General features: G+C 47.7%; 1 protein-coding gene across 3 annotated transcripts in view; it reads left to right on the forward strand.

Annotated features, from left to right (window-relative positions):
• Positions 1–22,458, forward strand: part of LOC102808619 (uncharacterized) — a 41,850-nt gene extending 19,392 nt beyond the window's left edge. For all 3 annotated transcript variants that reach the window (XM_085505783.1, XM_085505784.1, XM_085505785.1), the window contains 4 exons: positions 9,732–10,999; positions 11,207–11,365; positions 19,434–19,592; positions 20,592–22,458. In XM_085505783.1, the coding sequence (XP_085361909.1) occupies positions 9,732–10,999; positions 11,207–11,365; positions 19,434–19,592; positions 20,592–21,050 (2,045 nt within the window). In that variant the 3' untranslated portion in view covers positions 21,051–22,458. The remainder of the gene's footprint in view (positions 1–9,731; positions 11,000–11,206; positions 11,366–19,433; positions 19,593–20,591) is intronic.
• The last annotated feature ends 871 nt before the right edge of the window (positions 22,459–23,329 follow it).

A 23,329-nucleotide genomic window follows, 5' to 3' on the forward strand; every position in this document is an offset into this window, starting at 1 on the left:
AATTGTTTTCATAATCAGATCAAATGAAGATGGCTGACTGGCGGCCAACTTGCTTTTTGACCATACTATATCTCTTATGGACCATTTTCATTGATATTTGGCATATACATCATACATATAGGAATACATGTTCAAGTCAGTTTGTTTCATAATCAGATCAAAGGTAATTGACTGGCATCCATCTTGTTTTTGACTTAGGCGAGGGTTCTTCGAACCCGCCTATTCACATAGTTCATACCCACCATAGACTCCAGTCAGTCAAAATGACTATTTTGAACTGTAGGCATTAATCAGCGATTCTGCCGGTGACGGAGAGATAGAATCCAGGTCAGGGGAAGCCCCATGACCTCAAGATTCTTTTACCCCTTACGTCACGAACCCACGTGACCAAGGCCACCTGGCAACGCCACAGGTAGCCGTCCATCACTCTGGTTCCTTTCTCTCCGCCTCGAGGACTTAGACCAACGCGACGGAAAGAGTGGGGAGGTTGGGGGGGACCCGGAGTCTATGGTGGGTATGAACTATGTGAATAGGCGGGTTCGAAGAACCCTCGCCTAAATTCACTACGTTCAATTACCCACCATAGACTCCAGTCAGTCAAAATGACTATTTTGAACTGTAGGCAGAGTCAGACACCGATAGGTGGCGGGTTTTTCCGAGCAAACAGAAAAAAAGGAGAATGATGAAAGACTTTCCCCCAGTCCAGGATGAAAAACAAACCCAAAGACCTAAGTTAAGACCCAAGAAGGGTGGTGTCTTACCTTGCCTGTGCTGTCCCAGAAGCAAGAAGCCAATGCTGCTGTGGTGACAGGGTTCGGTGTGCCCGAGAAAGCTAGACCCAAGCCGAACTCGGGGTGATAAGCTTGAAGTAGGACCGAAACAGTTCGCATGAGGGCGTAGGTCGACAGAAGCGAAACCTGGGAGCTTCCAGGAAGTGCTAGTGGAACAGACAATCTGCCCGCAAAAATGCAGAGACTGACTTATCGCCTATGCGCAGAGGCCCCTGCAGTCGTTCGGGCTGGGTCAGCAAACAAGGCCTGACCCGCTACGACGGGGCCTAACCTGAAGAGACCCTGCTCAATAGATTGGGTGTCTCCTAGGTAGTAGTTGATGAAGACGTTCTGCGTTCTCCAAAAGCCTGCCCTCAGAATGTGTTTGAGGGGGCACCTGACGCTAGCGCTAGTGAGTTAGCAATCACACAGACCTCATGTTCTTGTACTTGGTGTCTCTGCAAGGTCTGTGTTGAGGAGGATAGTGTATTATAGACCTCCAGTACAGTCGCAGTAATCCACCTGGGGATGGAAGTCGGGGAAACCGGCTTATCCCGCTTGTCAGGGCCGTAACACAAAAACATGTGTTTGGGTCCCCGTCTAGAAAACCTGGTACGGTTCTCGTAGCAACTCAGCGCTCGGACCGGGCAGAGAAGCAACTCCTCCTGATCTTCCGGACTGACAATATTTGCCAGCCGGGGGATGACGATCGGTTGAGGATCGTGTCCTGGGATTTGGTTCTTGGCGAGAACCCGATTCGTGTCTTAGTACAACTTGATCGCCCATAAAAGCGGCACAACCGTCCGCAAAGGATAGTGCACGCCTAGCTTTGACCGGCGCCTACCTGAGGCGAGGGCCAGTAGGAAGACTATTTTCCACCTCAAAAAATTGAGTGGTGCTGATTGGAGAGGCTCAAAAGGCGGTCTGCTTAGAGCGGACAACACAGCCGACAAGTCCCAGTTGGGCAGTTCCCTTGCATGGGGTTTCAGCGTCTGGAAAGCAGTAAATAGTCTCCTAATAATAGGACAAGCGGTTAGTCTTGTTCCCGTACGTTTGAATGGTGGGGCACAAGGCCGACCTGTAGCCAACGATCGCTGCGTAGGACAAACCCACTTCGTCAAACAGGTGGACGAAGGAGCCTGCTACCTGGCCAATAGAGGGATGGTATCGATCAATCTCCCTTCCGCTACACTAACCAGTGTATGCTCGCAGCCTAGAAATGTAGGCTGCATTGGTGGAATCCCAGTTCGCCCTGGCCAGGACGTTGGCAGCCCGCTCAGATAAAGCTTTCGTATGGGCGGGTCTAATGAGAGCCTCTATGCGGGTAAGTGATACCCGCTGGGCTCTTGGTAGTGCACCGTCTGGTGGGGACGGCATGTCCGGTAAGTCCGGAAGCACTGCTGGTGTTTCGACTATCGTTTCCGACAGAAGTGGAAACTAGGCCCTGTTCGGCCAATTGGGTGCAACCAATGATAATATGCAGGTGTGCACCTGTCGAAGTCTTCTCCGGTGCCCGGTGGACTAGCGGGAAGGGAGGAAAAGCGTACACAACTAAGTGGATCCGGGGGGTAGCAAAGCGACCCTGGCCCAGGCTCCTGGAGTCAGCAGGAGTGTTACGTACGTCGGGAGCTTGGTGTTCCGGGGTGCGGCAAACGGTCTAACCTTGGACCGTCCACAGCCGAAACAGCCTGGAGGCTACCCACTGGGGTATCAGCCACTCCGTGTTCGGGAGACGGAGTCGCCATGAAAGGGCGTCGCCAGACTGTTCCTCACCCCTGGAAGGTGGTGTGCGGTTAGCTCCCCATTGTATTCCAGGCACCAAAGGAGGATTTTGCTCCGCTAGGACTGACAACGATGGGGAATGCGTCCCCCCCTCCTTCTTGAAGGAGACCACCGCTGCGTTGTCTGTGCGGAGCAGGACTCTGTGGTCTCGAACTACGGGTAGAAAGCGTGGTAGTGCTAATTGTACACTGCTCACAGTTCGAGCCGGTTGATATGGTGGTCCCAAAACTATGCGGGAGCCATATCTTTGGGCTTGTTCGTCCAATAGATGCGCTCCCCAACCCCGGGGGGGGCATTTGTTACCAGAGTCATGCCTGCGGCGAGCGGGTCCAAGGGGGCCCCTCTGCCCGAGGTTGGTCAGTGACGACCACCAGGGCAGGGCTTCCTTCACTTGGTCCGAGATCGAAACCTGCCTATCTAGTTCCCATAGAAGAGCTCGGCGATATAACAAGTGTTATACCGGGCGGCTGCGTAGTGCGGCCTGGGGAACGACCCTTCGAACCAAGGTCATCATTTCGATGATCCGCATTAGTTCACGGAGGGACACCGAGGGAACGCTGACTAGGCATTCGGCTAGGCTGCTTAGCGCTAAGCAATATGCTTGAAATAGCTAAGCCAAGCTTACCTCTGTGTCAAAACTCCATGCCCAGGGACACCAACTGCGCGTTGGCTCGAGGTGGGACTTGTCGATTTACTAACGAGCCCAGCTGGTGAAGTAAATCCTGTGTTAGCCTGATGCGTTTGGCTATTACCCCTTGCCCGGGTTGTTGGTAACCAGTAGTCTGGGTACGGATTGAGGTGTACCGACATCTGGTGAAGCAGCAGCACTACCTGTTTCATCCCTCTGGTGAACACGTAGGGCGCTGTGCCTAACCCGAACGGAGGGGGGGCACCGAAGTTCGAATACTTGGCCCAGCTGGGCGATTCGAAGGAGATGGCAACTCGCTAGGTGCATCGGTACGTGCAGGTAGGCCCCGCTTAAATCTAGCGGGGCTAGCCAGTCAAAACGGTGGATGGAGAGAAGAACCCTGAATGGTGTCTCCATGTGGAACCGATTGAGGGGCACGTACTGATTCAGTCTGTCTAGGTCCAAAACTGGACGCCTGCCACTTGTAGATTTGGTACTACGAACACATTTGGGTAGAAGCCTGGACTTAGTTCCGGCTGATGTACCCTGTGTATGGCGTCTTTCCCCAGCAAACTGCTACTTCCTGTCTGATTGCTTCCGCCTTGCGGGAGTCCCCTGGCAGTGCCCAACAGGGGAGACACTGACGGGGGGAAGTGGAGATTTCAGCGGTATGCCGTAAATGGATGTCACCACCTGGGAAGGTCCAGGGGTTGTTCACCCGCCGTCTCCAAACCGGACTACACCGGCGCAATCTGTGTACGACAGGGATGTGTGGCCATGTGTTCGGCAGTTGCAAGGGGGGAGGGTGCTCCCTTCCCCCATGAGGCGAGTTCCCCAAGGCCTGAAGTAGTCACTAAGTTGTGACCTGGCCACTCACCGAACACGTGCCTGTCTCCCCCGGTTGCAGAGGTGAGCGTCAAACATGCTTCCCCTGCTGCCAGGTAGACATCCGCCCAGAGAGGGTGAGGAGCCACCACCTGGCTCTTACCTCCCTGGGGGCACGCCTCTACCCTTCCCTCCCATGGAAGGGTATAAGCGCTTGCCTCCTGGCTGACTCTGGCTAGCGGGCAACGCCCTAGGGCGTTGTGTTTTCTGTGCTTGGGGTGCCCTCCGCTTGCCCATGGCAAGACCAACTGGCTAGCGGATTCAATCTGAACCCTCTGATTCATTGCACTCCGAAGCTCCGAGACTGTACCCACCATTCCCTGAACAAAGAGGGTGGAGGGTATCCAGTCTGCGTCACTGAGGTGGGGACGTACCCCGGCTCAGCTTGTCAGCGAAAACACATGCGTCTAAGGCCGCGTCTCGTAGCACAGTAGTGGCCCTGGCCAAGCGAGCCAGGCAACACTAGGGGGTGTCGCACGTAGATGTGCGGTGGCCCACCAGTAAAAATGTCGCCTGGTCTAGGAGGCTGGTGCGTTCTGCCTCCAAGGTCACCAGAGTGCTGGGCAGGCATAATAATACGCTCAAGCAACTCTGCCCTCAGGGCTAGATGGGTCGTCCTCAATTGGCAAAGACACCCATGGAACGCGGCTATCCCCCTTTGCCCGGTTTGCCAAATTCATGGTACCGGGGTCTGGGGAAGGAGCCTTGGAATCCGGTTGGGGGTGTTTTGGTCTCATCCCACGCTATGGGGTCTGATCCCGAAATACACCGACCGGGTAGCGTTTGGTCCAGTGGGAAATGTTGCCTAACGTTATCCCCACCCAGGGGCCTTAAGCATTACATCCTCCGCAGCTGACCAACGCTGCCCATCAACACCGTTTGCGTGCTCTGCGCCCCACTCCGCACTCAGACGGACAGGGGAGAGATGTGCCGACGGGGTTGCTTTGGATCCCGATGCCCGTGATGCCATAAGCGTTGAAGCAACCTTAGTATATACATATACATCGTATCACTGGGATCGATGATACTCCGCCTCACCCCAAAAGCGTGGCTCACCGAGTCATATAGATGGAAGACTTTGAGGGACCGCCCAGAGTACCGACTGTATCCAACGCGAGTGAACTGCGTCTCCTCTAACTTAAAATATGTGAGAGGGAGCGTGTTCGACTGTGCGTCTCATGGCAGGGTCGGTTCCCTCTGGGGACGCCCGTGGGCCGGTAAGAAAGGAGTCAAAACCCACAGCGGGGACCGGACACAAGGATAAATTCGTTACCGTTGTACTGTTACCGCGTGACGAACCCTAGCTGGCTGAAAGTGGGGGGGGGGGGTCAACGCGTGCCCTGCCCTGAATGCCCTGCCCCGAGATCGGAGACTTGGCTGCCAACACCTCGTTGGCATTCAGTGCCCGCGGATCCAGAGAAGGACCGGTGCAATTAGCCTGAGCCTCGGCCACCCCCCAAAATAGTGGAAGAGCCGTGACTGGGAACGGGGGTTCCCCGGAAGAGACGTGTTTGAATGCAAACATGCTTTCGTGTCTCTTCCTGCTTGCCCACCGAGGGGACACAGTGGAGACAGCTCGCTCCGACTGCGTCTGATCTACCCGGCCTGCCAGGGACGCAATTGCCCCGACAGTCCTTCGACCAAAGCCCTCAACTCGGAGGCAAACCCGGTGCCGTGCGAGGAAGGGTCCACAAAGAGACCCGCAATGGGCCCCATAGGAGGAAAGCCTCCAGGGGCACAGCCTCGCTGCAGCCGGTAAAATCGGGTAAACCACCGCCTGAAAAAAACAGACTGTGAGGATGTCCTCCGATCGGCGGAGGAGACCGAGAAAAATATCGGTACCTCCACCGTCGGGCCTCTTACTCAACGTCCCGGTACATGAAGTACCGGTAGCCGAGCGTGAGGACTTTCCACTCATGCAAAACACGCAACTCACTTTAACCGATTTGTTTACTGGACGCGCGACCTTGCTGTGACACGGTCATGCAGTCTCAGCGATCTTGATGGCTCTGAAAGAAAATCTCAGGCCTCAGAACTCCAGTGAAAAAAACACGCTTTCACGCAAAAACCCCGAAACCCGCACGTAACTACGACAAAGTATCTCGGATGCGGTTTCTATGCTGGTAAATTCTGAATATAACCACTGCACGGTCGACTCGAAACAAGAGGAGCGGCAGCGAGCCCTGGTGCTGTCATTACACCTATATATTGCTAAATACATTAAAAATAAAAGACGACATGCATGAGGGAAACTAATTACAGTTGTAAAAGGTGCCGCCATGAAATCAACATGTGACTACGTAGTGGCGCCGGATTTTTATTTCTTTGCTGTGAAAAATACTACACACAAAGGGGAAAACGACACGAGGGTAAAAAAAGACAAGGAAAACTTATCCTACCAGCTACCATGTCGGATGCAGAGCAGCGACAACAACCCAAGCTATAAATCCGGATAGGAAAAAAAAAAAAGCAGGCGATCCAGCAGAGCTCGCTAAATTTCATCTCCACTCGAGGCGGAGAGAAATTAAGAGTGATGGACGGCTACCTGTGGCGTTGCCAGGTGGCCTCGGTCACGTGGGTTCATGACGTAAGGGGTAAAAGAATCTTGAGGTCATGGGGCTTCCCCTGACCTGGATTCTATCTCTCCGTCACCGGCAGAATCGCTGATTAATGCCTACAGTTCAAAATAGTCATTTTGACTGACTGGAGTCTATGGTGGGTAATTGAACGTAGTGAATTCCCGTGTGCGAAGCACACAATGGGAGTCTTTGCAGTTAGTGTGTCTGTATGTGTATGTGATTGTGGATGAAACTTGGTACATATATGCTCTGGGCAGATGTGATTAGGTTTTGGTAAAAATCCATGCATATTAATTACCTAATTTGCATGATAATTAGCTGATATTTAGCTGTTCCGTGACTGTTCCACTGATATATAAAGAACCACTCATTGGATTTTGGCACATAGATGGTCTGAACTAATGTACTGATTTGATTCGCTTTGGGTATAAATCTGTGCATATTAATTATCTACTTTGCATAATGATTAATCAATTTTCGGCTTTTCTACTGATATCTCAAGTACTAATCGTCACATTTCAATAAAACTTGGTACATAGATGTCATAGAACACTGCACAGACCTGATAGATTTTAGGGTAATATCAGTACATATTAATTACCTAATTTGCATAATTAATTAGTTTTCAGCTTTTGATATCTCAAGTACTAATCGTCACATTTCAATAAAACTTGGTACATAGATGTCATAGAACACTGCACAGACCTGATAGATTTTAGGGTAATATCAGTACATATTAATTACCTAATTTGCATAATTAATTAGTTTTCAGCTTTTGATATCTCAAGTACTAATCGTCACATTTCAATAAAACTTGGTACATAGATGTCATAGAACACTGCACAGACCTTATAGTTTTTAGGGTAATATCAGTACATATTAATTACCTAATTTGCATAATTAATTAATTTTCAGCTTTTGATATTTCAAGTACTGATCATCACATTTCAATATAACTTGGTACATAGATGTCATAGAACACTGCACAGACCTGATAGATTTTAGGGTAATATCAGTACATATTAATTACCTAATTTGCATAATTAATTAGTTTTCAGCTTTTGATATCTCAAGTACTAATCGTCACATTTCAATAAAACTTGGTACATAGATGTCATAGAACACTGCACAGACCTTATAGTTTTTAGGGTAATATCAGTACATATTAATTACCTAATTTGCATAATTAATTAATTTTCAGCTTTTGATATTTCAAGTACTGATCATCACATTTCAATATAACTTGGTACATAGATGTCATAGGACACTGCACAGATCTGATAGTTTTTAGGGTAATATCAGTACATATTAATTACCTAATTTGCATGATAATTAGCTGATATTTAGCTGTTCCGTGACTGTTCCACTGATATATAAAGAACCACTCATTGGATTTTGGCACATAGATGGTCTGAACTAATGTACTGATTTGATTCGCTTTGGGTATAAATCTGTGCATATTAATTACCTAATTTGCATAATTAATTAGTTTTCAGCTTTTGATATCTCAAGTACTAATCGTCACATTTCAATAAAACTTGGTACATAGATGTCATAGAACACTGCACAGACCTTATAGTTTTTAGGGTAATATCAGTACATATTAATTACCTAATTTGCATAATTAATTAATTTTCAGCTTTTGATATTTCAAGTACTGATCATCACATTTCAATATAACTTGGTACATAGATGTCATAGGACACTGCACAGATCTGATAGTTTTTAGGGTAATATCAGTACATATTAATTACCTAATTTGCATACTTAATTAATTTTCAGCTTTTGATATTTTAAGTAGTAATCATCACATTTCAATGAAACTTGTTACATAGTTACTTAAGGACTGTGCAGAGACCTGATTAGTATTAGGGTAAATAATTGTGCTTATTAATTACCTATTTTGCATAATTAGTTAATTTTTTGCTGTTCCATGACTGTTCCTCTGATATATAAAGAACCACTCATTGTATTTTAATGAAACTTTTAAAATGTACTCATCATCACATTTCAATGAATCTAAAACTATGCAGAGACCCAATTAGTTTTTGGTAAATATTTATGCTTATTAATCACCTAATTAACATAATTGATTAATTAACACAATTAATGAATTAACACTGATATCTCAATTGCTGATCATCACATTTGAATAAAATTTGGTACATAAATGCTCTAGGACAATAGACAGGCCTGATTAATTTTGGGCTAAAATCTGTTCATATTAATTCTCTAATTAGCATAGTAATTCATAATTATTTGGTTATAATCACATTTCAATGAAACTTGGTACTTAGATATTACATTATGCAGACCTTATTAGTTTTACACTCAGATCTGTTCATATTAGTTATAATATCTCAAGTACGAGTAATTTTAAATTACACAGGAGTTCTTTCTAAGCTTTCTTTGATTTTGAAAATGTGGTATCTTGAACAGAATTTCATTCAAATTTGATACAAACATTATACATGTTGAGATACATGTACATGATGATATTTTTGTGTTTCGAATCTCTGTAAATGAGTCTGGACACATGAAATTCAGTTTGGATACAAAATATGCATGAATAGCATATCCTGTTTAGTTTCTGACCATATATTATGATTTTGGAAGAGTCATTTAATACATCTAATTTCTGTTGACACTAGACCAGCCAATTGTTCACTCTAATTTATCAACTATGCTTTTGGTCCATATTACTTTATTTTTGGCATGAATAACATTTCACCTAATTCCAACGGGGACTATGTCATTAACAATGTCTTGTTGCTTTGAGATTTGCTTCTGATACAGCAAATACAGTATTCCTTATTTGTACCCTCAGCACACAGGAGTTCCATCTAAGCTTTTTTTGATTTTAACAATTTAATTTCATCAGATGACACAGTTTGATTCTTGATTGTCCATTCATCAACAAGTAAATTTCAACTTCTCAAATTTGTCAAGAAACACATGCAATTACCTGGTTGTGGTTCAGCATTCTGCATATGTTACAATAATTAATTACCCCGGTAGTGTTAATTATTTTTGACAATTACATAATGTTACATATTGACAGTGATAATATTTTCATTATTTTGCTAGTCCATAGACAAGAGCTGAAAACTGAATCTGGTCGAAAGAAACGTACAAGATCTCAGAAGAAAAGACCAGATGATGACTCAGTACCCAAAAGTCAAAGACGTGAAAAGCAGATTGAAATACCCCATTGCAAAGCGGAAACCTTTTCTAGCCAACCAAAAAAGGAGCTAGGCTTTTCTAGCCCACCAAACGAGGAGGTACTGGTAGGCTTTTCTAGCCCACCAAACGAGGAGGTAGGCTTTTCTAGCCCACCAAACGAGGAGGTAGGCTTTTCTAGCCCACCAAATGAGGAGGTACTGGTAGGCTTTTCTAGCCCACCAAACGAGGTAGGCTTTTCTAGCCCACCAAACGAGGAGGTAGGCTTTTCTCGCCCACCAAACGAGGAGGTAGCCGCTTCCAGCCCCGAAATGGCCACACAGAGTCAGGTTCTACCAATCCTCATTAAAGATCCAATGCTTCCATCAGAGTCTGTCATGCGCAAAAATTACGCATCAGGGATATTTGATCACAGCGGAGGACATCTGTTACTGATGGAGATGAAGGTAAAGTTGTTCATCCCTCCTGGTGCCATTCCTAAGGATGTCGAGCAAGAAATCTTTATTTATGTATCTTGGGAAAATCAGCATCAACTGAAATGTCCCAAACCGAAGACTAGCGCTGGTCCTATCATTATCTGTGGTCCTAATGGTCTGAAGTTTCGAGAAAGAGTGTGTCTTACTTTTAATCACTGTTTTGAATCCGCTGGTGAGAAATGGAAACTTTCTCCAGTCTACACTGCTACAGATATTGACAAGCCGAGTAACTATCAACCACTGATAGATCCAAATAAAGAGTTGAGTGAGCAGACATCAACGTGCTTATTAGATGTATGCAACGGAAAACAGAGAGTAACTATTCTAGTTAGTCATTTCACTGGATTTGGTTTGATGGCTGAGCCAGTCCAGTTGAATGCATTGAGTATTGCTGATGCCGAGATGGATCCAGCACCTCCGAATGTTCAGGGACTAGGTGTTGCTGGAGCCAGGATTGATCCAGTAAATCCGAATGGTCTGGGTCCAGGTGAGGCTAAAGCCAAGATGGATTTGGTACTTCCAAATGGTGAGGGTGCATGTGTTGCTGAAACTGATATGGATCTGGCACCATCTAATGGTCCGATTACAGTGCATGTAGGTCTGGATAAGCAGTGGATGTATACCATGGTTTATCTGTCAATGCAGACTGATATACAGTTACGTGTGTACGTGGTGAAACAAATCCCTGGTGCTGAACAGGTAATAACAAGTCATTGAATAGAGGTTAGCTTTCACTTAAGGTCTGAATGAACTCGTATTATGCATCAATTTTATCAGATCTCGTAAAACTTAATCACTATTTAAGATTTACACATGATGTTTTCTCCTTTTAATGGTTTCTCACTAGATTATTTTCATGTCCACATATGTACTATAGTTATATACTGATTTTTTTTTTCATTACAGTGGGTTGAACATGAGGAACGTAAACTTAGTAACCCTGGAATGAAATGTGATGCAACTAAACAGCTAGCTTTCTATCCAAACAAGAAAGGAATTATGGTCAATCTTGTTAACTTTGAAACAGGATGGGAGCTTTATCCTTCACAAGAGGACCCTCAGCGGGTTAGTATTCTCTTGCACAGTGCATGGTGTTGGCAGTGAAAATGATGGTGGCTGAGTTTGCAGAGATGGTGGCTGTGTTGGCAGGGATGGTGGCTGTGTTGGCAGAGATGGTGGCTGTTTTGCCTGGTATTGTGGCTGTGTTGGCAGGGATGGTGGCTGTGTTGGCAGGGATGGTGGCTGTGTTGGCAGGGATGGTGGCTGTGCTGGCAGGGATGGTGGCTGTGTTGGCAGGTATTGTGGCTGTATTGGCTGGTATTGTGGCTGTGCTGGCAGGGATGGTGGCTGTGTTGGCAGGTATTGTGGCTGTGTTGGCAGGGATGGTGGCTGTGTTGGCAGGTATTGTGGCTGTGTTGGCAGGTATTGTGGATGTGCTGGCAGGTATTGGGGCTGTGCTGGCAGGGATGGTGGCTGTGTTGGCAGGTATTGTGGCAGTGTTGGCAGGGATGGTGGCTGTGTTGGCAGAATGGTGGCTGTGTTGGCAGGGATGGTGGCTGTGCTGGCAGGGATGGTGGCTGTGCTGGCAGGGATGGTGGCTGTGTTGGCTGTGTTGGCAGGGATGGTGGCTGTATTGGCAGGGATGGTGGCTGTATTGGCAGGGATGGTGGCTGTGTTGGCAGGGATGGTGGCTGTATTGGCAGGCAGGGATGGTGGCTGTGTTGGCAGGCAGGGATGGTGGCTGTGCTGGCAGGGATGGTGGCTGTGCTGGCAGGGATGGTGGCTGTGCTGGCAGGTATTGTGGCTGTGTTGGCAGGTATTGTGGCTGTGTTGGCAGGGATGGTGGCTGTGTTGGCAGGGATGGTGGCTGTGTTGGGAGGGATGGTGGCTGTATTGGCAGGGATGGTGGCTGTGTTGACAGGGATGGTGGCTGTGTTGGCAGGGATGGTGGCTGTGTTGGCAGGGGTGGTGGCTGTGCTGGCAGGGATGGTGGCTGTATTGGCAGGGATGGTGGCTGTATTGGCAGGGATGGTGGCTGTATTGGCAGGGATGGTGACTGTGTTGGCAGGGATGGTGACTGTGTTGGCAGGGATGGTGGCTGTGTTGGCAGGGATGGTGGCTGTGTTGGCAGGGATGGTGGCTGTATTGGCTGGTATTGTGGCTGTGTTGGCAGGCAGGGATGGTGGCTGTGTTGGCAGGGATGGTGGCTGTGCTGGCAGGGATGGTGACTGTGTTGGCAGGTATTGTGGCTGTGTTGGCAGGTATTATGGCAGTGTTAGCAGGTATTATGGCAGTGTTGGCAGGTATTGTGGCAGTGTTGGCAGGTATTGTGGCAGTGTTGGCAGGTATTGTGGCAGTGTTGGCAGGTATTGTGGCAGTGTTGGCAGGTATTGTGGCTGTGTTGGCAGGGATGGTGGCTGTATTGGCAGGGATGGTGGCTGTGTTGGCAGGGATGGTGGCTGTATTGGCTGGTATTGTGGCTGTGTTGGCAGGCAGGGATGATGGCTGTGTTGGCAGGCAGGGATGGTGGCTGTGCTGGCAGGGATGGTGGCTGTGCTGGCAGGTATTGTGGCTGTGTTGGCAGGTATTGTGGCTGTGTTGGCAGGGATGGTGGCTGTGTTGGCAGGGATGGTGGCTGTGTTGGCAGGGATGGTGGCTGTGTTGGCAGGGATGGTGGCTGTGTTGGCAGAGGTGGTGGCTGTGCTGGCAGGGGTGGTGGCTGTATTGGCAGGGATGGTGGCTGTATTGGCAGGGATGGTGGCTGTATTGGCAGGGATGGTGGCTGTGTTGGCAGGGATGGTGGCTGTGTTGGCAGGGATGGTGGCTGTGTTGGCAGGGATGGTGGCTGTATTGGCTGGTATTGTGGCTGTGTTGGCAGGCAGGGATGGTGGCTGTGTTGGCAGGGATGGTGGCTGTGCTGGCAGGGATGGTGGCTGTGTTGGCAGGTATTGTGGCAGTGTTGGCAGGTATTGTGGCAGTGTTGGCAGGTATTGTGGCAGTGTTGGCAGGTATTGTGGCAGTGTTGGCAGGCATTGTGGCAGTGTTGGCAGGGATGGTGGCTGTATTGGCAGGGATGGTGGCTGTGTTGGCAGGGATGGTGGCTGTATTGGCAGGTATTGTGGCAGTGTTGGCAGGGATGGTGGCTGTATTGGCAGGGATGGTGGCTGTATTGGCAGGGATGGTGGCTGTATTGGCAGGGATGGTGGCTGTGTTGGCAGGGATGGTGGCTGTGTTGGCAGGGATGGTGGCTGTGTTGGCAGGTATTGTGGCAGTGTTGGCAGGTATTGTGGCAGTGTTGGCAGGTATTGTGGCAGTGTTGGCAGGTATTGTGGCAGTATTGGCAGGTATTGTGGCTGTGCTGGCAGGGATGGTGGCTGTGTTGGCAGGTATTATGGCTGTGTTGGCAGGGATGGTGGCTGTGTTGGCAGGGATGGTGGCTGTGTTGGCAGGTATTGTGGCTGTGCTGGCAGGTATTGTGGCTGTGTTGGCAGGTATTATGGCTGTGTTGGCAGGGATGGTGGCTGTGTTGGCAGGGATGGTGGCTGTATTGGCAGGGATGGTGGCTGTGTTGGCAGGGATGGTGGCTGTATTGGCTGGTATTGTGGCTGTGTTGGCAGGCAGGGATGGTGGCTGTGTTGGCAGGGATGGTGGCTGTGCTGGCAGGGATGGTGGCTGTGCTGGCAGGTATTGTGGCTGTGTTGGCAGATATTGTGGCAGTGTTGGCAGGGATGGTGGCTGTGTTGGCAGGTATTGTGGCTGTGTTGACAGGTATTGTGGCTGTGTTGGCAGGTATTGTGGCTGTGTTGGCAGGTATTGTGGCAGGGATGGTGGCTGTGTTGGCAGGTATTGTGGCTGTGCTGGTAGGTATTGTGGCTGTGTTGGCAGGGATGGTGGCTGTGTTGGCAGGGATGGTGGCTGTGTTGGCAGGGATGGTGGCTGTGCTGGCAGGGATGGTGGCTGTATTGGCAGGGATGGTGGCTGTGTTGGCAGGTATTGTGGCTGTATTGGCTGGTATTGTGGCTGTGCTGGCAGGGATGGTGGCTGTGTTGGTAGGTATTGTGGCTGTGTTGGCAGGGATGGTGGCTGTGTTGGCAGGGATGGTGGCTGTGTTGGCAGGGATGGTGGCTGTGCTGGCAGGGATGGTGGCTGTATTGGCAGGGATGGTGGCTGTGTTGGCAGGTATTGTGGCTGTATTGGCTGGTATTGTGGCTGTGCTGGCAGGGATGGTGGCTGTGTTGGCAGGTATTGTGGCTGTGTTGGCAGGGATGGTGGCTGTGTTGGCAGGTATTGTGGCTGTGTTGGCAGGTATTGTGGATGTGCTGGCAGGTATTGGGGCTGTGCTGGCAGGGATGGTGGCTGTGTTGGCAGGTATTGTGGCAGTGTTGGCAGGGATGGTGGCTGTGTTGGCAGAATGGTGGCTGTGTTGGCAGGGATGGTGGCTGTGCTGGCAGGGATGGTGGCTGTGCTGGCAGGGATGGTGGCTGTGTTGGCTGTGTTGGCAGGGATGGTGGCTGTATTGGCAGGGATGGTGGCTGTATTGGCAGGGATGGTGGCTGTGTTGGCAGGGATGGTGGCTGTATTGGCAGGCAGGGATGGTGGCTGTGTTGGCAGGCAGGGATGGTGGCTGTGCTGGCAGGGATGGTGGCTGTGCTGGCAGGGATGGTGGCTGTGCTGGCAGGTATTGTGGCTGTGTTGGCAGGTATTGTGGCTGTGTTGGCAGGGATGGTGGCTGTGTTGGCAGGGATGGTGGCTGTGTTGGGAGGGATGGTGGCTGTATTGGCAGGGATGGTGGCTGTGTTGGCAGGGATGGTGGCTGTGTTGGCAGGGATGGTGGCTGTGTTGGCAGGGGTGGTGGCTGTGCTGGCAGGGATGGTGGCTGTATTGGCAGGGATGGTGGCTGTATTGGCAGGGATGGTGGCTGTATTGGCAGGGATGGTGACTGTGTTGGCAGGGATGGTGACTGTGTTGGCAGGGACGGTGGCTGTGTTGGCAGGGATGGTGGCTGTGTTGGCAGGGATGGTGGCTGTATTGGCTGGTATTGTGGCTGTGTTGGCAGGCAGGGATGGTGGCTGTGTTGGCAGGGATGGTGGCTGTGCTGGCAGGGATGGTGGCTGTGTTGGCAGGTATTGTGGCTGTGTTGGCAGGTATTATGGCAGTGTTAGCAGGTATTATGGCAGTGTTGGCAGGTATTGTGGCAGTGTTGGCAGGTATTGTGGCAGTGTTGGCAGGTATTGTGGCAGTGTTGGCAGGTATTGTGGCAGTGTTGGCAGGTATTGTGGCTGTGTTGGCAGGGATGGTGGCTGTATTGGCAGGGATGGTGGCTGTGTTGGCAGGGATGGTGGCTGTATTGGCTGGTATTGTGGCTGTGTTGGCAGGCAGGGATGATGGCTGTGTTGGCAGGCAGGGATGGTGGCTGTGCTGGCAGGGATGGTGGCTGTGCTGGCAGGTATTGTGGCTGTGTTGGCAGGTATTGTGGCTGTGTTGGCAGGGATGGTGGCTGTGTTGGCAGGGATGGTGGCTGTGTTGGCAGGGATGGTGGCTGTGTTGGCAGGGATGGTGGCTGTGTTGGCAGAGGTGGTGGCTGTGCTGGCAGGGGTGGTGGCTGTATTGGCAGGGATGGTGGCTGTATTGGCAGGGATGGTGGCTGTATTGGCAGGGATGGTGGCTGTGTTGGCAGGGATGGTGGCTGTGTTGGCAGGGATGGTGGCTGTGTTGGCAGGGATGGTGGCTGTATTGGCTGGTATTGTGGCTGTGTTGGCAGGCAGGGATGGTGGCTGTGTTGGCAGGGATGGTGGCTGTGCTGGCAGGGATGGTGGCTGTGTTGGCAGGTATTGTGGCAGTGTTGGCAGGTATTGTGGCAGTGTTGGCAGGTATTGTGGCAGTGTTGGCAGGTATTGTGGCAGTGTTGGCAGGCATTGTGGCAGTGTTGGCAGGGATGGTGGCTGTATTGGCAGGGATGGTGGCTGTGTTGGCAGGGATGGTGGCTGTATTGGCAGGTATTGTGGCAGTGTTGGCAGAGATGGTGGCTGTATTGGCAGGGATGGTGGCTGTGTTGGCAGGGATGGTGGCTGTGTTGGCAGGGATGGTGGCTGTGTTGGCAGGTATTGTGGCAGTGTTGGCAGGTATTGTGGCAGTGTTGGCAGGTATTGTGGCAGTGTTGGCAGGTATTGTGGCTGTGCTGGCAGGGATGGTGGCTGTGTTGGCAGGTATTATGGCTGTGTTGGCAGGGATGGTGGCTGTGTTGGCAGGGATGGTGGCTGTGTTGGCAGGTATTGTGGCTGTGCTGGCAGGTATTGTGGCTGTGTTGGCAGGTATTATGGCTGTGTTGGCAGGTATTGTGGCTGTGTTGGCAGGGATGGTGGCTGTGTTGGCAGGGATGGTGGCTGTGTTGGCAGGGATGGTGGCTGTGTTGGCAGGGATGGTGGCTGTGTTGGCAGGTATTGTGACTGTGTTGGCAGGGATGGTGGCTGTATTGGCAGGGATGGTGGCTGTGTTGGCAGGGATGGTGGCTGTATTGGCTGGTATTGTGGCTGTGTTGGCAGGCAGGGATGGTGGCTGTGTTGGCAGGGATGGTGGCTGTGCTGGCAGGGATGGTGGCTGTGCTGGCAGGGATGGTGGCTGTGCTGGCAGGGATGGTGGCTGTGCTGGCAGGTATTGTGGCTGTGTTGGCAGATATTGTGGCAGTGTTGGCAGGGATGGTGGCTGTGTTGGCAGGTATTGTGGCTGTGTTGACAGGTATTGTGGCTGTGTTGGCAGGTATTGTGGCTGTGTTGGCAGGTATTGTGGCAGGGATGGTGGCTGTGTTGGCAGGTATTGTGGCTGTGCTGGTAGGTATTGTGGCTGTGTTGGCAGGGATGGTGGCTGTGTTGGCAGGGATGGTGGCTGTGTTGGCAGGGATGGTGGCTGTGTTGGCAGGTATTGTGACTGTGTTGGCAGGGATGGTGGCTGTATTGGCAGGGATGGTGGCTGTGTTGGCAGGGATGGTGGCTGTATTGGCTGGTATTGTGGCTGTGTTGGCAGGCAGGGATGGTGGCTGTGTTGGCAGGGATGGTGGCTGTGCTGGCAGGGATGGTGGCTGTGCTGGCAGGGATGGTGGCTGTGCTGGCAGGGATGGTGGCTGTGCTGGCAGGTATTGTGGCTGTGTTGGCAGATATTGTGGCAGTGTTGGCAGGGATGGTGGCTGTGTTGGCAGGTATTGTGGCTGTGTTGACAGGTATTGTGGCTGTGTTGGCAGGTATTGTGGCTGTGTTGGCAGGTATTGTGGCAGGGATGGTGGCTGTGTTGGCAGGTATTGTGGCTGTGCTGGTAGGTATTGTGGCTGTGTTGGCAGGGATGGTGGCTGTGTTGGCAGGGATGGTGGCTGTGTTGGCAGGGATGGTGGCTGTGTTGGCAGGTATTGTGACTGTGTTGGCAGGGATGGTGGCTGTATTGGCAGGGATGGTGGCTGTGTTGGCAGGGATGGTGGCTGTATTGGCTGGTATTGTGGCTGTGTTGGCAGGCAGGGATGGTGGCTGTGTTGGCAGGGATGGTGGCTGTGCTGGCAGGGATGGTGGCTGTGCTGGCAGGGATGGTGGCTGTGCTGGCAGGGATGGTGGCTGTGCTGGCAGGTATTGTGGCTGTGTTGGCAGATATTGTGGCAGTGTTGGCAGGGATGGTGGCTGTGTTGGCAGGTATTGTGGCTGTGTTGACAGGTATTGTGGCTGTGTTGGCAGGTATTGTGGCTGTGTTGGCAGGTATTGTGGCAGGGATGGTGGCTGTGTTGGCAGGTATTGTGGCTGTGCTGGTAGGTATTGTGGCTGTGTTGGCAGGGATGGTGGCTGTGTTGGCAGGGATGGTGGCTGTGTTGGCAGGGATGGTGGCTGTGTTGGCAGGTATTGTGGCTGTGTTGGCAGGTATTGTGGCTGTGTTGGCAGGTATTGTGGCAGTGTTGGCAGGTATTGTGGCAGTGTTGGCAGGTATTGTGCCAGTGTTGGCAGGTATTGTGCCAGTGTTGGCAGGTATTGTGCCAGTGTTGGCAGGTATTGTGGCAGTGTTGGCAGGTATTGTGGCAGTGTTGGCAGGGATGGTGGCTGTATTGGCAGGTATTGTGGCTTTGTTGGCAGGTATTGTGGCTGTGTTGGCAGGTCTTGTGGATGTGTTGGCAGGGATGGTGGCTGTGCTGGCAGGTATTTTGGCTGTGCTGGCAGGTATAGTGGCAGTGTTGGCAGGTATTGTGGCTGTGTTGGCAGGGATGGTGGCTGTGCCTGCAGAGATGGTGGCTGTGTTGGCAGGGATGGTGGCTGTATTGGCTGGTATTGTGGCTGTGTTGGCAGGGATGGTGGTTGTATTGGCAGGGATGGTGGCTGTATTGGCAGGGATGGTGGCTGTATTGGCAGGGATGGTGGCTGTATTGGCTGGTATTGTGGCTGTGTTGGCAGGGATGGTGGCTGTATTGGCAGGGATGGTGGCTGTGTTGGCAGGGATGGTGGCTGTGTTGGCTGGTATTGTGGCTGTGTTGGCAGGGATGGTGGCTGTGTTGGCAGGGATGGTGGCTGTATTGGCTGGTATTGTGGCTGTGTTGGCAGGGATTGTGGCTGTGCTGGCAGGGATGGTGGCTGTGCTGGCAGGGGTGGTGGCTGTATTGGCAGGGATGGTGGCTGTGTTGGCAGGCAGGGATGGTGGCTGTTTTGGCTGGTATTGTGGCTGTATTGGCATAGATGGTGACTGTGTTGGCAGAAATGGTGGCTGTGTTGGCAGGGATGGAGGCTGTGTTGGCAGGGACAGAGGCTGTGTCAGCAGGGGTGTGGCTGTGTTGGCAGGGATGGTAGTTGTATTGGCAGAGATGGTTGCTGTGTTGGCAGGGATGGTGGCTGTATTGGCAGGTATTGCAACTGTATTGAGAGATGGTGTTGACAGTGATATATCACAGTCGTGGAGGGACTGTGGATATATGTAGTTGCTTTGTCAGTGGCAGTGTTAGTGGTTTTTTGCAGTGATGGTGGTGGTGGCAATGATGGTATGTCAGTATCATATTCAAATAAAAAAGATGATGAGAAAATATTTGAGCTGTTACCATATTTGTAATTACTATTCATAGTGCACATTCTAATTGATATTTTATGGTTATAAAATACTTATAAATTGTGTGTTTCAGGTTCTACCATATGAATGTCTTTGGGAGAGAGGACAAAGTAACTGTACCTATACAATGAAGACAAATGGTACCAAAGCTACTTTCCGATGTAAAATATCATTGTTCCAATTGGACAGTTCAGTTGAAAACATTGATTTTCACATCAGTCAAGACTGTAAGGTACATGTAGAGCGAAAAATGATATTGTTGCCTGAGTAATTTGTTTCAAAAATACAAAGTTGCTAGGCTGGGATATGGGTTGAGCTCTAATTTGCATATCATTAGCATTTTGAATGCCAAAGTAAACTTTTCTCACCTTTAACTATTTAAATCTAAAAAATTAGTCCCCATCTGATGGAGTCCGATAAAAGGGGCTTGTGTTTTGGGTTCTGTCTGTCCTCGCGTCAGTGCAGTGCCATATCTCGGAAATGCCTTGGCCAATTTTGTTTAAAGCCAGAATAAAAAAAGCCATGATGGGATACATATAGACGCTAAATTGTTTTTTTTTCATTTGGTTTTATTTCCATTTTTCAGACATGTTTCAACATTTTCAAATGGTTTATGTGTGGATTATACAATTCTGTGCGATATGAGAATAATCTTATTCCTAGGAGGTGTCACTTTGACTAAACAAAAAACTGGATAAGGTTCCATTAACAAAATATTTTTAACATGCTGAAAAAAAATTAATTATCATAATATATCAACCTTTTTCATTGTTTGTAATTGACACAGTTACTAGGCAGGAAGTATGTCATTGACAATGACTTGTTTTTCCAGGGGGAAAGTATGTCTATTTGTCTAAACGACTAAAGAAATTTCAGAAATACTGTAAAACATATTTAAATAGCTACATGCCATTTTAGCGAATTTGAATCCATGCATGAATTAACGGAATCTTAATTTAGCTAAAGTGTCAACAATCTCATTGTGAGAATATACTTATTTTAAATTAGCAACATCTTGAATTAGCGAAATTACAGATTAGCTAAATTAGCTAAAATGACATGTTTCACAGTACATGAAATTGTGCAAAATATTGCACTAAAATTTGGTGGTAAAAAAATGGCTTTGAGGGTGTCATGAATGAAGATTTTGATTGAAAATAGTTTTTTTGTTAATAGATAATATATATTGGAAAATTGGAACTAAAACTGGTTAATGTTCTTGTTTTGACAGTATGACATACCAAATGTACCAGTAGCCAATAAGGTAATGGAGGCGTCTATACCCTTCACAGCACGACTAGAGATCAGCCATTACTTGGACTACGAGCATCCGTTGGGAAACGACTGGAGAAAGTTCGCAGAATGGAATGATTTGAATATGGTAGAAATCAATAAAATCGAGTCCATGCGCAATCATAAGAGCCCGACATTTGAGGTGTTCACGATTTGGGAAGGTCGTAAGTTTGCTGTCACAGTAGAAGACTTAATTTCACTGTATGATTTCTTTTTGAGTATAGAAAGGAATGATGTAGCAAGGGTCTTAAAAGAGCTTACTGAAAGTAAACATGGTTGTATTGATAAATTAAAAGCCAAATTGCCTCGCTCTCCGGCTGATTCTGGCTACGGTACCCCCTACCCTTTGACACCAACCGCTAAAAAAGTAAGAACCGACTCCATTCTCAACATTTAATAGGTTTGCCATATAACCTATTCACACTGCCTATTATGCTGCCTGTCAATTTTTTTCGTCTTGCGCAAAATTTGTCTCACTACCTATTTGTTCATTGACATAACAAATACTACGGACATTTTATAAAACTGTAATGAGAACCACATGATATGTCTATTTGGTTCAAAATTGATTTGAGAAAAACTATTTGTTTTAAATTCTTCTTAATATTATTAATTTTATATTAGAACCAATAGTTTTAACCCATTTTCCAAAATTTGAATCTGGGAACTAGAATCATTTGATTAGTCTGTTCTAAACAGTTCAATAAATATGATCAAAATCACTTTTGAGGAATGTGATTTGAATATTTTATTAATATTACAGAATTACTCTCAATAAATGTGATTTTAATAATTATTAGTCTGGTACTAATAGCTTATATTGTAATATCATTTTTTTTATTAACTGCAGAAAGATTTTTATGATTTTTAAGAATTGTTTTATGATAATTATAATTAATACTGATTTGTTATAGCACATTAGATAATTTCTGAATGAATCACACTTCATTTTAGATAGTAATTACCCGGTATACAGAAGTATTATTTTGATTTTTTTTGGCAGAGCTGGTAGCTTTTATATGAAATTGTGTTTTAACTATCACAAGATTTTTGTTTTATTGAATTTTCAAATTTCATAAATTTATTGAGATTGAGAAAACAGACTGGAATCTATACACCAGTCTGCTTGGCCTAGCTCTCATGTTAGTAATATCATCACAGTAGCTCTAATTGGTTAAATAAAAATCCCATTACTGTGAACATTGTCAATTATCCATATGATATTGCCGTAATCCCAGAATGCATTTCTAATTGTCAACGAAGACCATTTCTCAGGAAATGTTTGTAATCGTATGTGAAGTGACATTTGCATAACTTACTTGCATAAGATATTACTTGCAGTGTAGCTAGGCATAGCTAGGCAAGGCATTGGCTACTAGTGTGTGGAACACATACTGCATGGGCTCTAAGCTACAGTTTGTGGAAATAACATACTAGTACCCAATGTATGTACGTAAACAATTCTAAGAACACAATCTGTTTTGAATAATTCAATAATGAATCATGCTCCAAATCAATATTGAAAACATTTGGTTAACAGCCTGTACCAGATATAATTTACAATTTTTATCACTACTAAATCAAATGTATTGCCAAAAAACCTAAGAGTACAGACCATCAAAAACTATTGTAATGCGCTTTGTAGAAACTTTATTTTTTCACTTTGTCTAAATTTTATCTACATGTATTAATAATGTAAACTGAGAAAAATTAATTAACTTCAATAATCAAGATTTATTATACATTTGATAGCATTATCAAATAATTTGGTATTATTATGAATAAATATATTTAATATATATGAATTGTCACGTTTATGTTCTCTGTGAAATGATGTGTGAAAATGTGCTCCCAGTTTAAGGAGGTAACTAAAAGCACCACCAAGCTGGTTGAAATCTACTCAGGTTTGTTCCTCATGGTGGAAAAATCAAAGAGGTTACGACGTTTTGAATTTGTTCACCTCCATTTAGAGTGTGTGTAATGCTGGACTTCAGTGGATCATTGTTCCAAACAAATTTCTAGTAGCGATGAATCTGCAAGATGTATAATTTATTATTGATTGACACCCAGTTGGCACCTCTTGAGATTTGCAGTCAAAAGCATAATGCAATATTCCTTTCATGCCGCCCACAACTCCATGAGTATTTAGTACAAATAAAGTGCACCAGACTGGAGTTGTTCAAATGCAGGGAGGGGGTACCCTTGCATCAATGTATGGCATCTCAATCAAAAATCAAATGAAAAGGTGATGCAAGGGTTGGATTATTTTCTAGCAGTCCTGCACTCTGGGGTTTCTGCTCAATAAGACAAGTTTTAGTTGAAGGTTACCCAAATAACTTAATTTGACTTCTGTGTATGCGTACCCCTGGAGATATTTCTCCAACACCCTTTAAAACGTACTCAAACACACAGATCATAGATGCATATGCACGTCTATTTTCATTACCATTTGACTAGTGGCTATATTCAGACACAATATTGAACATTCGTAGATGAACAGGGTGATTTTGTTCAAACTTTGTATCTTCATCATGCACATCATATAAAGATGGGAACGAAAATGGGCAACTGGCAGCCATTTTGTTTTTTATTCCATGCAGATTACTCCCTAATGATTCAGTTGATGAAAGTTTGCACACACACACTCTATACTTGTTGGTAATACTGTATGCTGTG

This window comes from Saccoglossus kowalevskii, chromosome 11 (genome assembly GCF_978046115.1).
Source record: "Saccoglossus kowalevskii chromosome 11, keSacKowa6.1, whole genome shotgun sequence".
Classification (NCBI taxonomy): Eukaryota; Metazoa; Hemichordata; class Enteropneusta; family Harrimaniidae; genus Saccoglossus; species Saccoglossus kowalevskii.